This window comes from Callorhinus ursinus, unplaced genomic scaffold, assembly GCF_003265705.2.
Source record: "Callorhinus ursinus isolate GAN/ISIS: 27379988/994484 unplaced genomic scaffold, GSC_fseal_2.0 scaffold5, whole genome shotgun sequence".
Lineage (NCBI taxonomy): Eukaryota > Metazoa > Chordata > Mammalia > Carnivora > Otariidae > Callorhinus > Callorhinus ursinus.
The window spans coordinates 66144657-66159802 of NW_027397067.1; the positions used below are offsets into that span (position 1 = coordinate 66144657).

At 46.6% G+C, this 15146-nt stretch overlaps 1 protein-coding gene across 2 annotated transcripts in view; it reads left to right on the top strand.

The window, feature by feature from the left end:
* Nucleotides 1-15146, top strand: part of NTAQ1 (N-terminal glutamine amidase 1) — a 44475-nt gene that overhangs the window by 21032 nt on the left and 8297 nt on the right. Inside the window, exon 6 of one of the 2 annotated variants that reach the window (XM_025871073.2) lies at nucleotides 6803-6981. The exons of the other annotated variant lie outside the window; for it this stretch is intronic. Coding sequence (XP_025726858.2) covers nucleotides 6803-6852 — 50 coding nt within the window. The 3' untranslated portion in view covers nucleotides 6853-6981. Of the gene's footprint in view, nucleotides 1-6802; nucleotides 6982-15146 lie in introns of those variants that run through there. 2 annotated transcript variants of the gene reach the window in all.

The following is a 15146-nucleotide window of genomic DNA, read 5'->3' on the forward strand; positions in this document are numbered from 1 at the left end:
ACTCGAGGGTTTGACCGTTAGGCTATAATTTGCTGTCCCTTGTTCTAGAGTAAGAGTTGTAGCTGATGTGTGGCTGTTCTGCCAGGGACTACAGTTCCCAGCCTCCTTTGCAGCGAGGTGTGACCATGTGACCAGGTTCTCACCATTAGAATGTAAGGGGCTGACGGTGAAACACAGCCTACCCAGTCCTTTACACCCCCTTGCCTACTGATGGAGTGGTTGAGCACTAGAATGACCTCGGAAGCTGCCCATTGAAGATAGCAGAGCCACCATCAGCCTGGACTCCTGAATGACCCTATGGAGCTGAGTCTTATACGTGGAAGTCCTCAGAGCCAACCTTGTGTATTTCTTTAAGTCACGGAATTATTGGGTGAGTCTTGACTTAGCAGTTTGGCCCTCCCTAAATAATCTAGTGCCCATTCAGGCACTTGTGACAGGGTATTTTTGGACTGGGTTTCTGTGTGGAGTCAGAGCCTCTGTGTGCTTGTGCAAGCCACCCTTCGGTGTCCTGCAATGTTGGTGGAATTATTGCCCTTCACAAAATGTTCAGGAACACTGAAAAACAGATGCCCATTATGCCCATTAATACCTCTTTTTTTGCATGAGGTTAGGAGCCTTGTGGGAAAGATGCCAAATGAGCCCTGTTTTCATTTATGGTTCATACATGTTCAGGCCTATCTGATGGCCTAGGAGTCCTGAAAGCAGTCCTTGCTAGATGAGAGAAAAACAGGTTCCTGAGAGAAAGTGACACCCGAGTTGGGGAGACATACGGCTGAGTGGTTCAGGCCGATCAATGACTGGAGATTAGAGGGACTGCAGGTGGCAGTTACGGTGTGAGGTGTGCCTCCCCGTTGCTCCCCCTTCACAGTGCACTCTGGCCTCACCTCCTCCACCTTCGTGAAAGCCCCGTCTTCTGGGAATGAAAGGAAGGAGCTGTCAGGGCTCAACATGGCTCTGTGAGAACCTTGGAGGGAGCTGGTCTTGGTCAGGAGGAGGAGATCAGCATTCTGACAAAGGTTGGAGTTTCGGTGGTTGAGTGGTTGATTCAGAGCAACAGAGCAGGAGCATGATTCTCTGTGGACCCGTTTCATCATGACTTTGAAGTAGAAAATGACCTTCTGTGGGACTCGCAAGCTGGTGGGAACTTGAGTACACTCAGCTTGTAATAATGAGTGCCCCTGATGCTTCGTGGAAACTTTTGGTGGAGAATGCTGTTCTAAAAAGCTGGACTTGGTGAAGGTGTGCTTAAATCATCAAGATTTGGGATTACTATAAATGTGATAGGTTTGTACTTACTAGTGGTTGGAAGCCTGGGACATACCAGATATATACCATTAGGGGAATAGGAAGTCATACTCATTTGCCTTGAATAGATTTTGGAGAACAGAGGTAGACGTTACAAGGAGGTAATTTTCCTACTTCTGTCCGTCGCTCCTCCCCATCTTCCCTTCCTCCGTCATCCATCCACCCCCTGTCTATTGCATGCCTACCACTTGCAGAGTTAGGCCATGGTGAGCAAGGCAGAACTGTATAAAAGAAGGTGGTAGATGCAGAGTGCTCAGGTTTAAGGGACAGTGAGCTGCCACATCACTCATTAGCAAGTAAGCAGAAAGCTAGCCTTTGCAGAACATGGTCTACAGAAATCTTTTGATAAAAAATTGGCACTTACAAGATTACACTTTGAACAAACATAAGCCCAACTGAAGAACTGTCCTGTAATTATTTAAAAAGGCCTTGGAGGAAGGAAGTAACTATTGTAGTACAGAAGGTATAGAACCAGAAAACGTGGAAATATATGAAGATCCCAAGGAACAGAAAGGAAAGTCCAGCCTGAACCAGAATTATTCACTTAGCTGCCCTGTTCAGGGGTGATCATCAGCTCTCTGGTGAGGACTTGCTGGAGACTCGTATCGGCACCTGCTGCTTCTGTGTGTTGGGTGCAGGTGTACATGTTGAGTATATAGAACTCTTTCTGGAGGTTAATGACAGTCTCTGCAACAAGTCCTTCTGTCACCTTCACAGAACACTGAGGTAAAGAGGCTGTCCAGTTATAATGGCAGTGAGTCTCCAGGCCGAGTGCTGGAGCAATTACAGTTCAGCGTCCGATACTCGCAGGGACAAAAGGGGCTAAGTCGTCCCCCATAAGACGTTCTCTTGCAGTGTGAGGTGCATGGAGGATGCTCAATAAACATTTGGTGAAGGAATGAATGTATGTTTATGAGGTTCTCTAGATGCATTTCTGTTAGCGATGTTAATTATAAAATCAATGAAATGGTATGTGGTTGTGCACCTAAGGCAGCTGTAGCCAGTTGATGAGATTGAATTTGGTTGTGGGACACGCAACTGACACCACCAGAGTCATTTTGCTCTTGGTGAAGAAATGACAAGAATGCTCTGTGGGAGGGCTTCTCTTTGGGTCTTCTTTTGCCCTTTGTCTCACTGTGCTCCCTCCCAGTCTTGTTGACACATTGTCTGTGCCAGTTCCGAGAGCATTCACACGTATCTCCAACTAATTAGAACATTCTGTCAAGAGATCTACTTCTGTGTGTGCTGTGGCTGAGGAACAAGGAGGGGACAATATCCCTGTATTTCATACTTGTAGAAACCGCAGTGTAGGTTTAGCCTGTTGTAATATAGCAAGGGGGCTGTGGTCTGAATGTTTGTGTCCCTCTCCCTCTCCCAAATCCGTATGTTGAAATCCTAACCCACAGAGGTGATGGTATTAGGAGGTGGGGGCCTTTGGCAGGTGATTAGTTCCTGAGGGTGGCGCCCTCATGGATGGGGTTAGCACTGTCCTGAAAGAGATCCCAGAAGTCTCCCTAGCCCCTTCCCATGTGAGGACACAATGATAAGTGTGCAGCCTACGACCTCAGCTGGCCATGCGGGTACCCTCACTGGACTTACAGCATCGAGAACTGTGAGCAATAACTTCCTGTTGTTTTTAAGCCACTCAGTCTGTGGTATTTTATTAGGGTGGCCTGAAAGGTTTAAAACCAAGAATTCCTAACGTGCAGTCCCAGCACACATTGTGTATGATGATATGAGCACATTTTTCTGGAGCAAGGTCCCATAGCTTGTATTACCTATTTATTCATTTAAAAATATTATTATTTTTACCTACGGAAGGGCTGCTCTGTGCCAGGCTCCAGGTTAGATGCTGCTAACTGAAACCAGAGTAGCACCTGCCCTCCTGTGGGTTACAGGTTGACGGTAGAGACTGACGTCAATCAAAGAATCATGCAAATGACCACACAATGGCAGCTGTGCACCCTGCTATCAAGGAGAGGTAACAGCTCCGTGAGGTGGGAGAAGGATCTGGTTAAAGGGGTGGGGAGAGACGAACCAGGAGAGATGATGGACTCTGAAAAACAAACTGAGGTTTCTGGAGGGGAGGAGGGTGGGGGGATGGGTTAGCCTGGTGATGGGTATTGAGGAGGGCACATTCTGCGTGGAGCACTGGGTGTTATGAACAAACAATGAATCATGGAACAGTACACCAAAACAAATTATGTAATATATGGTGATTAACATAACAATAAAAAAATTAAAAAAAAAAGGGGTGGGGAGCCCTCCTGGAGGAGGTGTTTCATCCGTCTGACAGATAGCTCCTACTCTGTGCCAAGCACTGCTCCTGCCCCGGTGATTGAGCAGTGGAGAAAACAAAGCCCCGGTGCTCATAGAGCCTACATTCTGGTGGAGTGGACAGACGGTGAACATGTACGATGTGTAAAAAGGTGGTTGCTATTTATTGAGTTGGGGAAAGATTGTGGGTGGAGCCTTTTGGGGGAGGAAGAGCAGGAAGTTTCATTCTGGACATGTTAAATCTGAGATGCCAGTTGGATGTCTTAGATGAGATGTCAAATAGGAGTTGGGTAAAGGAGTCTGGGATTCAGGGATGAGATTCAGGCTGGGAATATACAATGGGGGACATGAGCTAGTGTTTGAAGGCACAGGGCTGTAGGAGATGACGGGGATGCTGGGTGTAGATGGGGAAGAGGTCTGGGGACCTAGCCCTGGGGACTTTTACATCTAGGGTTCAGGAGAGTCGAGAAGGTACCAGAAATGGACAGAGAGGGTGGGTGGGGGCAGGAGTGGGGGTTGGGGGACGAAGAGAAAACCAGGAAAGTCCAGAGGGAGAGAGGGATCAGATCAGATGTTGCTGATCAGTAGAGTAAGCTGAGGAGGACCGAGGTGACTGTTGGCTTTGGCAACATGGAGGTCTTCAGAGCAACGGGGATGGAAGTGGTTGAATGGATTCAGGAGAGAGCGGGAGGAAGGAGGCAGAGTACTGTAGTAAAGGGAGCAGAGAAATGGGGGAGCTAAGGGGAAAGGGGACCAAGGAGAGACTGCTGTGTCCCTGTCCCTTGTGCAGTTCTTCCTTTATGAAGGGATTAACCACTTCTACCCCTCCAAAGAGCTCTGATGATACCAGAGACCTGTCCTCCAGGCCTGCCGTCCTCGCCCACGGGCCTAACACCACGCAGCTCTTGCTCTGGGGGCTACTCCCTATGACTAGATCCGTCCCATGGTTGGTTCGCTCGCTTCGCTTCACTTCGCTTCGCTTCGCTTCTCGTCTCTCTTCTTTTCTTTTAGATCTTATTTATTTGAGAGAGAGCAGAGCGAGAGAGAGAGAGAGAGAGAGCACGAGCAGGGTTGAGGGACAGGAGAGGGACAAGAAGCCTCTCTGCTGAGCAGGGAGCCTGATTTGGGGCTCGATCCCAGGACTCTGAGGTCATGACCTGAGCCAAAGGCAGACGCTTAACCGACTGAGCCCCCCAGGCGCCCCCCCTACTGTCTTTCTTGAGCATCGACATGGAGGAAAGAATGCTGGATGGCCTGCAGGGATATTTCATCCTTGGGCACCAGCCCTAATAAGACTCCCTGCTTTTTTTCTTGTCTCCTTCCCACCTTGCCATCTATATCTCCACAAAGCAGCCAGAGTGGTCTTTTAAAAATACAGACCGGAGCACCTCAGTCCCCTGCTTTAAAACAACAAACCCCCGTCCCTGCTACTCTGCGGTGGCTTCAACAGGAACTTAAGACAAAATCTTTCCGAGGCCCTCAAGGCCCTGTGTGGTCTGGACCGTCCCGCCTCTGTGGCTCCAGCTCCACAACTCCCGGTCCATACCCCTTCTTGTCATCCCCATGAAGGTTGTGTTGTGAACCAGGCCGAGCCCATTCCTTCCTGAGGGACCTCACATTCTGCTTGCTCTGGCTTGTCCCCTCCTTCCCATATCTTCTCTGGGCTGACCGCTCCCTGACATTTAGTTCCCAGCTCCAAGTCCACTAATCCAAGCTGCCCGACCAGCCAAGGTCACGTCACTTCATCACTTCTTTCCTTCATAGCAGTTGTCACTAATGGAAATGACCTCGTGTATAGATTTATTTAAGAGCCTGTTTGCTGTCCCCCTTCACCAGACCAAGGGCGCTGGCTCTGCCTTACTCAGGCTAGCAGTGTCTGGCCCTGTAGGTACTCAGCAAGTATTCCTCGACTGTTTTCATGAAGGAACAATTCTGTCGCCAGCAGAGTCTGGAAGATCAAGTCTCCCAACCACTGCATCTCTGGATAATGCCGGGTCAGTGCTGTTCAATTCTTGCCCCTTGGGTTCCTCGCTCTGATGAGGTTCTGTTCCGTTTTAGATCGTGCTGGCCTTGCCCACGCAGCTTTCTTAAATCACAAACTCTCAGGCCTCTGCTCTTTCACCTCTCGGTCTGGAGGGCACATCACAGATGACTTCTGCAGGTGGCCAGGATCGTCGCGAGGTGATTTTATTAGCGTCACCCACACTCTCAGTGGGCTCCCCACTCCACAAACGTGCCCAGAAAACACCTTGTCCTGTGTCGGACTGTGACGGTGGGGCTCAGGGGATGTCCCCCTTTCCTCCAAGCTGACCACATAGCCTGGCACTAGAACGGACTATCTCTTTTACCCTCTCAGCCACGGAGAGTGTGGCTTTGGCTGTGAGCTACAGCAGGCGTCTGCTGGGGCCAGGCTTTTAATAACACCCGTTTGTTAACAAGGGAGCAGTCAGAGCTGAATTTCGCTTAGAGTTAGCAGACAGGCTTTCCTGAGGTTTCCATGGGGACCTGGAGTTTTAGAGCAATTTCTGGGAAGACATTGGAAAGAAATTGAGGGGCAAAATGTTAATACAGTCACTGTGCTGGCCCACACCGTTTCTAGAATCGTGGGTGATGAATGAGTCACTTCCCACTCAAGGCCCACAGGGTGCAGAGCTGTTGTGATCTCTAAGGCCAGGTGTGGAGGAGGCCTAGTTCCTGCACTCAGAATACAAGAAAAATCAGGTTTCAGTCCTTAGTCACCATTACAGCTGTGCTTTTTGTTCACCACATGCTGTGTTACCTTGGGGAAATCACTTAACCTCTCTGGGCTTTGGTTGTTTCACTTAAGGTTATTTTGAGATTGTGTGTGTGTGTGTGTGTGTGTGTGTGTGTGTGTGTGAGAGAGAGAGAGAGAGAGAGAGACAGAAGTTTTCATACTCTGAAAGGATTAATACTCCGAAAGGTAAAGTGTTTTAAATTGCTGACACTGGTTTCATGCAAAATATGTGCCATATCTTTTTTAAATGTCATTTTAAAGTGATCCTTTGGCTTTCCCATCCTCTTAGTCTGTCACTTAAATGACTTTGTCACCTGTTGGGCTTCTAGGCATCTTGGAAACTTAAAAAAACAAACCAATTTGGCTCCACCTCTGTGGAGGGTAACCCAGATATCTATCTTTAAAAATGACCTATAAAAATACTCTTTGACTTAGTCATCCCCGACGTAGGAATTTGTCTTCCAGATCTGCACATATGTACGATGCGGATAAACAAGTTACTCACTGCAGCCTGAGGATAACAGCCCAGGATTGGAAACCACCTGCAGGCCCGTTCCCTGGGGCCTGATGGGACGAACTGTAATCCACCTGTAGAGGAAAATATTGTGAAGCTGTGAAAATAAATGAGCCAGGCTGCTCCTTAAGCTGAGTGGTGATGTTTTTATTCTTTCGTGTTAACTTAGGTTATATTCTTTTGTATCGGGTATTTAAAAAGCATGTGAAACAGTGTGTATTAAAAGAGAAAAATACATATGTATTGGCTTGTGTTTGGACAGAATATGTAAAAGAATATCCAATATCCGAAAGAAACTGGTAATTTTGGTTGCCTCTGGGGAGGAGAACCAGGTGTCTGGGGTCGGGAAGGGAGGGAAACTTCATTGTGTACCCTTTTCTGTTTTTACAATTGTGATCTCTGAATATATCACTTGTTAGAAATAGATTTTTTTTCAAAGATTTTATTTATTTATTTGAGAGAGCAAGAATGAGAGAGAGAGAGAGAGCACATGAGAGGGGGGAGGGTCAGAGGGAGAAGCAGACTCCCCACTGAGCATGGAGCCCGATGCGGGACTCGATCCCGGGACTCCAGGATCATGACCTGAGCCGAAGGCAGTCGCTTAACCAACTGAGCCACCCAGGTGCCCAGAAATAGATTTAAAATAAAAAAAAAAAACGACACTTTCCATCACTTACACATTTACCCACATACTTTTTTTTTTAAACACACACAACTTTTAACAGGTCAGCTTCAGGCACGCTCTGTTGTGAAAATCGCTTTGACCAACAGCAGGAAAAGTCAGGGTGTGTGAGGCACACTTAATAGAACCTGGAGGTAATGTTCCCATGGTGAGAGCCTGCGGAATGAGGAAACATGCCCCCAGTTGTTCTTCCATTATACTGCTCTTAGCCTCGTCTTCAACAGCTCTAACCTGTGATTTTGCTGCTCAGAGTGAAGGTGAGACCTCTGAGCAGCAGAGGAGTGGTTTGTGTACTGGTGAAGGATGTGTTTCTGTGCTGCATAGGGCTTTGAGCTGCACTTTGGGTGCAGAAAGGCTCAGGAGATCCATGAGCTCATGCAAAGAGACTAACCCTTCTTAGTAGATTCCTCTTGTTTTAAGAATCTTAACACCTCAAGGGAACCCATAATGACAGCTCACATTTATTGGGTACTCGTTTTGTACCTAGCATTGCTCAAAGCTACTTTCTGTGTATAAAATTATTATCCTTGCAACAACCCGATGGAGTAGGAATTAGTATTATCCCCATTTTTCAGATGAGGAAACGGGCATGGGCAACTTAGCCAGAGGAGCACAGTTAATACATAGAGGAACGTGATTTGAACCTGTGTCTGATTCCAGAATTAATACTATCTCACAAAATGAAGATGCAGGCACGTTGAAATAAATCCAAAGGCAAAATTAGGGCATTGTTCTTTGAGAGCAGCATGGATCATAGAAATGAGAACCTGGGGAAGTAATGGGGTGGCCTGTCTCAAACCACAAGATGAGATTTAGGGCTTAATCTTGTAGGAGAAAAGGGGCTCTGGTGGCAAGCTCTTAAACAGCAGAGGGCTGTGGGAAGACTAGCACTTTGCAGAGTGTCCTTATGGGGTTGGCAGGTTGGGGTCGGCAGAGGCAGGAGGGGGGAGACCAGGGGGAAGGGCCTCCACATGCAAACCGATAGGGTCAGAACTAGGGAGGGTTCCATGGACATGGAAGGGTGGATCTGGGCGATTTCCCTCAAGGATTTGGTGGGGTTTGTACCGGTTGAAGGCTGAAAAGGAAGCCAGTAGAGAACAACATGGTTAGCATACTCTGTCATGCAGGGATGGGTCACTGAGGAGGTATTTCATCCTGCTTGTACGTTCTGGTGCATTTAACGCTTCTGCCAGCTACTCTGCTCAAGGCTTTCATGTCTGCCAAAACGGTTCTTCCAGAAGGTGCAGCAGATGCTGTCAGTGCCCACCTCCCTGATAGTTCCCATCTCCCCGTACTCTTCCTCACCTAAGTGAAGCCCTGGTGTTGTCCATGAGAGGCTCTCCCTGGCCTGACGTGCTTGGCTGGACGCATGGAAGAGTTAATCCGCCCTGGAGCTGTCCTCAGCAGCTGATGCTCAGGGACTGGAGGGTGAATGCTTCAGCTTGCTTGTTCCTCGGAGGATACACTCTTGAGGGAGGTGCTACAGGTCTCCTGGCATCCCAAGCAGGATTGGTCCCCAGCTGCCCACACGGCATACCTGCTTGGCACCTGCTCAGTAACCTGCTTCCTTGCCTCCCCTGACTCACCCCCCACCCCATGCTGGTGCTTCCCAGGATCCCCTCTCAGGTAAACTACCTGTACCCCAGTCCCTGTCTCAAGGTCGACTTTGGGGGAACCCAACCTAAGGCGGTTTACAGATGATACTCTGTAGGCGCAGCGAGGTGATTTCACTTGTTCAAGCTCACAAGTCCAGTCTGTAGCAAATCTAGGATTTTAATCCAGGTCTCCTTAGCCCAGTGGGTTCCTGATGTTGTTTTCTGCTAGACTATGTTTAGTATCTGTTATAATGCCTCCCTGGGTCTTTTTACACGTCTGGGTTTCCTACAAGAGTCTAACTCTAATATAAGCTCATAAAAGGCAGGAACTATGGTCTTAGTAATTTTGTACCCAAGACCAGCAAGAACTGTGTCTTGTTCTCATGCAGAATAGATGCTCCACGGGGATTTGTTGAAAGGAAGAGAGCGAGCGAGAGGAAGAGGGCCGAAGGCAGAAGCGTAGGCAGTTGGGTGCCTGACCTTGGGGAGCATGAAAGAGATTCTCCAGGCATCTTGACATGGGACATGAGAGTGACTTGCCTTGGAGGAGACCATGATTAGAGTGTCAAAAGCAGAGGACCCAGAGGGGGCATAATGGTGAGCAGAAAAATTGGCAGAGAACTAAAAATGTCCATTTTCTTGAGAATCACTTAGGAAAGATCACTATTGAAATAGTCCTAATTTTTAGTGCAAGTACCCCCAACAGGGAGTTTTTAAAAAAATTATTTCTTGTCTTCAATATAATACTAGTAAGCATAGTTTTCTAGGAAAAAAAAAATGGGATGGATTCTCACCAAAGATTAAAGTCTACAAATCAGATACTCCAGGGTAGTATTTTTCAAACTATGCTCTACAAGGCAGTAGGACTTCCAAGGAACTCTCTTGTAAGTCTCCTCGAGAAGAGGTTAATAGATCATCATAATGACTAATGTATACTGGACTCTAACTCTTAAGTGGTGAGCCATGCCCTAGGCTATGTCTTGGTCTGCATTATCTCATTTAGTCTCCCCAGTTACCCTTTGATAATAAGTGCTGTTATCACCCCTTCTTCACAGACAAGGAAGCTAACGCTCAACAGATGTCACTCAGCTAGGAAGTAGACAAAGTGGGATTCATTCCCAGGACTATTTGATTCTAGAGTCCATGTCCTTCACCGACAAGACTATAGGTACCCTCCTATCCACCCCTTGCCGACTATGCCTTCCCTCCACCAGAAGTGAAACTCCAATTTTGACACCATGGAGAGCAAGCTGGGGGACAGGAACTACACTGCTGGTTGCAGGTCGGGAAGGAGTATACTAAAACGTGCCATCCTTTGATTGCCTTCTGTAAAAGTCTTAGGGTCTTGCTTTCCCATTACACAGAGGAGGTTTAAAGTGCATTTTGATGAGTGCATTCTGCTCTCTTGGTACACAAGGGGGAGCATTTAGCACAGGAATGGGACTAAGATCACTGCAGAGAGTATTCTTGCTCTTTGCAGGAAAAGAGTTCTCTCTCTCTTTCTCTCTCTTGGTCACAATTGTTTGCTGAACCCTTTGAAAGCAAGTTGCAGATACCAAGAGACTGGCTATAAATACAACAGCAGGATTTCCTAAGAACAAAGTCATTTTTCTGCATAATCACAATATTATTTTCATGTCTAGGAAATTTAACATTGATGCAATGGTAATATACAATACGCATTCTATATTCAAATTTTTCCAAATATTCCCAAGATGTCCTTTAGTGCTTTTTCCAAGTCCAGAATCAACATTGTATTCTTTTAATATTAGAACATGGTCATTTTTCCAGAGTATTTTGCTGCAAAATGTTCATAATTTTTACTGGCTATTTAATATTCCATAGAGCTGATTTGCCATGATTTATTAATAAATGTCTCTTTGGTTATTCCTATGGCGTTAAGTGGGGCTTTTCCTTTTTCACTTTTGATTCAGGCGCCGATTGAGTAGATAGCAGATTCCAAAGTGAGGGTGAGGCTGACCATCATATGTGGAGTTCACCAAGTGTCAAAGGTCAGGTTCCCCAGGAAGGACTCTGTGATGGAGATTTGTATATAGGAGGTTCACTGGGTAGTGCTTGGGGATCAATGCCTGTGGAGGAGTAAAAGAAGCAGGGCTGGGCAGAGGGAGTATTTGCTCTTTGATGCGGTCACTGCAAAGGCCTCAGCTGCCCCTCCACTATGTCTGAAGCTGAGACGGTCTTGCAGAGGTGTCCCCTGTGGAAGCAAGGAGGCCGCCTCTTTATGGCTCTATGTGGACCAGTCATTGGGTGCAGATTGCCCCTGGGAAGGGGACGTGACCTTGGGTGAGATAGCTCTCTTCAACTTAGAGCCGTTTTCAGAGAGACTCAGGGTGGGAATGAGGGCCTCAGTCCCGAGAGGAGGTCTGGGCAGAGACTAGAGCATCCACTATGCCAGGGGAATTCTCACGGACCTGTAGTCCAAGCCCGTGACCTCTGCAGCCAGACTGAATACACAAGCAGTCAGCTTAGTGAGGGTGCATGCGTGCTGTGACTCCTCCCTCACTCCCCAGGGGAAAGGCTTTCTTCGAAAGTATATGATGGGGACTTCCTTAGGACCACATAGAGCTTGAAATATACTTTCTACAGTTGAGGGCAGAGAACCCAGGGGGCGAGCTTTGGTCCTGCCCTCCCAGGCTCTGTTGGGGCAAAGGATGAGAGAATGTTTCCTGGGGCTCAAAGGTGGGCCCCCCTGGGAAGAGAGAACTGGGCCAGAGCCATTAAAAAAAACTTAAAATTATTTAAGATTCACAAGTTGCAAAAATAGAGAGTTCCCATGTGCCCTTCACCCTGCTTTCCCTAGTGATACCATCTTACGTAACCATAGTACATTTTCAAAACTGGGGAATTGACATTGACATTGGTATGATATTATGAACTAAGTTACAGACTTTTTTTGGGTTTCATTAATGTTTACATGCACTCGTGTGTGTTACTATGTAATTTTATCACATGTATAGATTTGTGGATTTGTGTAATCATCACCGCAATCAGGGTGCATAATTGCTCCATTACTATGAAGAAACTCCCTAATGGGGGTGCCTGGGTGGCTCAGTCGTTAAGCGTCTGCCTTTGGCTTGGGTCATGGGCCCAGGGTCCTGGGATCGAGCCCCGCATTGGGCTCCCAGCTCTGCGGGAAGCCTGCTTCTCCCTCTCCCACTCCCCCTGCTTGTGTTCCCTTTCTCGCTGTGTCTCTGTCAAATAAATAAATAAAATCTTAAAAAAAATGCCTCCCTAATGCCACAGCTACACACCCACCCCTACCGCCCGCAGCCACCGGGCTATTATTCGCCATCACTGTAATCTTACCATTTCAAGGGTGTTATATAATGGCATCGTGCAGTATGTGGCTTTTTGAGATTGACTTTTTCCACTGGGCGTAACATCCTTAAGCTCTGTCTGTGTTGTTGCATGTGTCAGTAGCTCATTCTCTTTTGTATCTTAGTAGCATGCCCTTGTATAATCACACACAGTTTGTTTATCCGTCATTTAATGGAGTCAGTTAAGTTCTGGCCAAGAGGACCCTCTGGGAGGGTGAGGACTTCCAACGATGAAGTCCGAGTGGAGAGGTGTGCCAGGGCCCAGGGTGAGGAGAGTGACCGCTGGGATGGACTGCTTCTCCCTGGCTCATCACCAGCCAGTTAGAGTGTTCCCAGACATAACCACTTACCTCTTTGCCTTCCGTCCATTTTGACATGGCATGCAAAACAGCAGCTAATGAGTTGGGGAGGAAATGTGAAGGGGTGCTGGGAGAGAGAAGTTGACTGCATATGAGCCCCCGCTTTCCCTCGCCGCTCTCACTGAACCAGATGGCTCTAGCTGAGAAGTGGGAGAAATCTTTCGAATGAAACTGGAATTGTTGCTTAATATGATGAACATCATAACACTTTGAATTACTCTAGTAAGACCACATTTGTGGGGCGCCTGGGTGGCTCAGTCGTTAAGTGTCTGTCTTTGGCTCTGGTCATGATCGCAGCGTCCTGGGATCCAGCCCCACATTGGATTCCCCGCTCGGCGGAGAGCCTGCTTCTCCCTCTCCCTCTGCTTGCTGCTCCCCTACTTGTGCTCACTCTCTCTCTCTGTCAAATAAATAAAATCTTTAAAAAAAAAAAAGACCACATCTGTGACTTGATGTGACCATTAGAATGTCATTACCGGAACGTGACCAGAGCAGGCAGGGTCCTGCGATAGTTCTCATCTAGAATCAAGGACAACCTCCTGCTTCCTATTACTCCCCGCCCTCCCCAAACTGAATACATTTTAAAGGGATGGTGGGAGAAAAATGACAATGTGTGTTTTGATAATGTCCACACAGTAGTACAGAAATAACTTGGAAATAAACATCTAACATAAGCCTTTTTTTTTTCTTTTATACTGTAATTTCTTTAGAGCAAATTCCTGGCAATGGGGTTAATAGGTCAAAGGGCATGGATATTTTTATGGTTTTTGAAACATATTGCCAAATTGCTTTTTTTTTTAAGATTTTCTTTGAGAGAGAGAGAGAGCGAGCACGAGCAGGGGCAAAGGGCAGAGGGAGAGGGAGAAGCAGGCTCCCTGATGAGCAGAGAGCCGGAAGTGGGGCTCGATCCCAGGACCCTGAGATCATGACCTGAGCTGAAGGCAGACACTTAACTGACTGAGCTACCCAGGCACCCCGCCAAATTGCTCTTCTCAAGGTTCATACCAATTTATATTTCCACCAGATACTGTATGAAAGTTTTATCACATATTCAGTGGTACAGGATAGTATCATAAGATTGTTTGTTAATGTAGTGAGGTTTAAATGCTACTTGACGTTTGGAATAAATTTTAAAGCTTTTATAATATGAAAATTTTTACATTAGATGTTTTATCAATTTCTTTAAACTTGGCATTAAGGGGCGCCTGGGTGGCTCGACCTGCCTTCCGCTCAGGTCATGATCCCAGGGTCCTGGGATCGAGCCCCGCATCGGGCTCGCTGCTTCGCGGGAAGCCTGCTTCTCCCTCTCCCACTCCCCCTGCTTGTGTTCCCTCTCTCGCTGTGTCTCTCTCTGTCAAATAAATAAATAAAATCTTAAAAAAAACTTGGCACTAATATCTTGAGTATAGAATATTGCTAAGGGTTCGACTTTATAAATTAATCACTGGCTATTAATATGCAGCTTCTAAGGGCTTTCCCAGAGCACTTAGAAAAAGAACAAATTCTGTAGGATTTGCAGGCAAGGAAGAAAGGGAGAGGTGGGTGAAGCCCAGAGGATCAGTGAATACAAGTGATAGGTTCAGGGCTATAAATGAGAGGTAACACATGAAGCAAGGGACCAGGAACAATGAGGTGGCCATAAGGTCGGGAGATGAGGTGAGAAAGACCTGGGGAGACAAAGATTCTGGAATGGCCTCCAAACAAAGCAGTAGGGTAGGAAATATGCCTCTTCCCCTGCCAAGTATCAATGAATTAAAAAATTACATATGCATGTGTTTTATATAACACAAAATTTATTATCTTAACCTGTTTTAAGTGTATGATTCCATGGTGTTAGGTATATTCACATTGGTTTGAAACAGATCTGCAGACCTTTTTTATCTTGCAAAACAGAAATGCTTTACCCATTGAAGAACAGTACTTACCTCCCACCCCTGGCCTCTGGTGGCCACCATTTTACTAATTGTTTCTGAGTTTGACTACTTTAGATAATGGCATATAAGTGCAAGTGTGTCGTATTTGTCTTTTTGTGATTGGCTTATTTCACGTAGCATGATGTCTTTGAGGTTCATCCATATTGTGTAGCACTTGACAGGATTTCCTTTTTTAAGGCCGGATGATAGTCCGTTGTATGTATATACCACATTTTGATTATCCATTTATCTGTTGATGAGTATTTGGGTTGCTTTGATTTCTTCACTATTGTGAATAGTGCTGCTATGAATGTGGATTTGCAAATAACTCTTTGAGACCCTGATTTCAATTCTTCTGTATATATATCCAGAAGTAGGATTTCTGGGTTGCATGATATTTCTATTTTT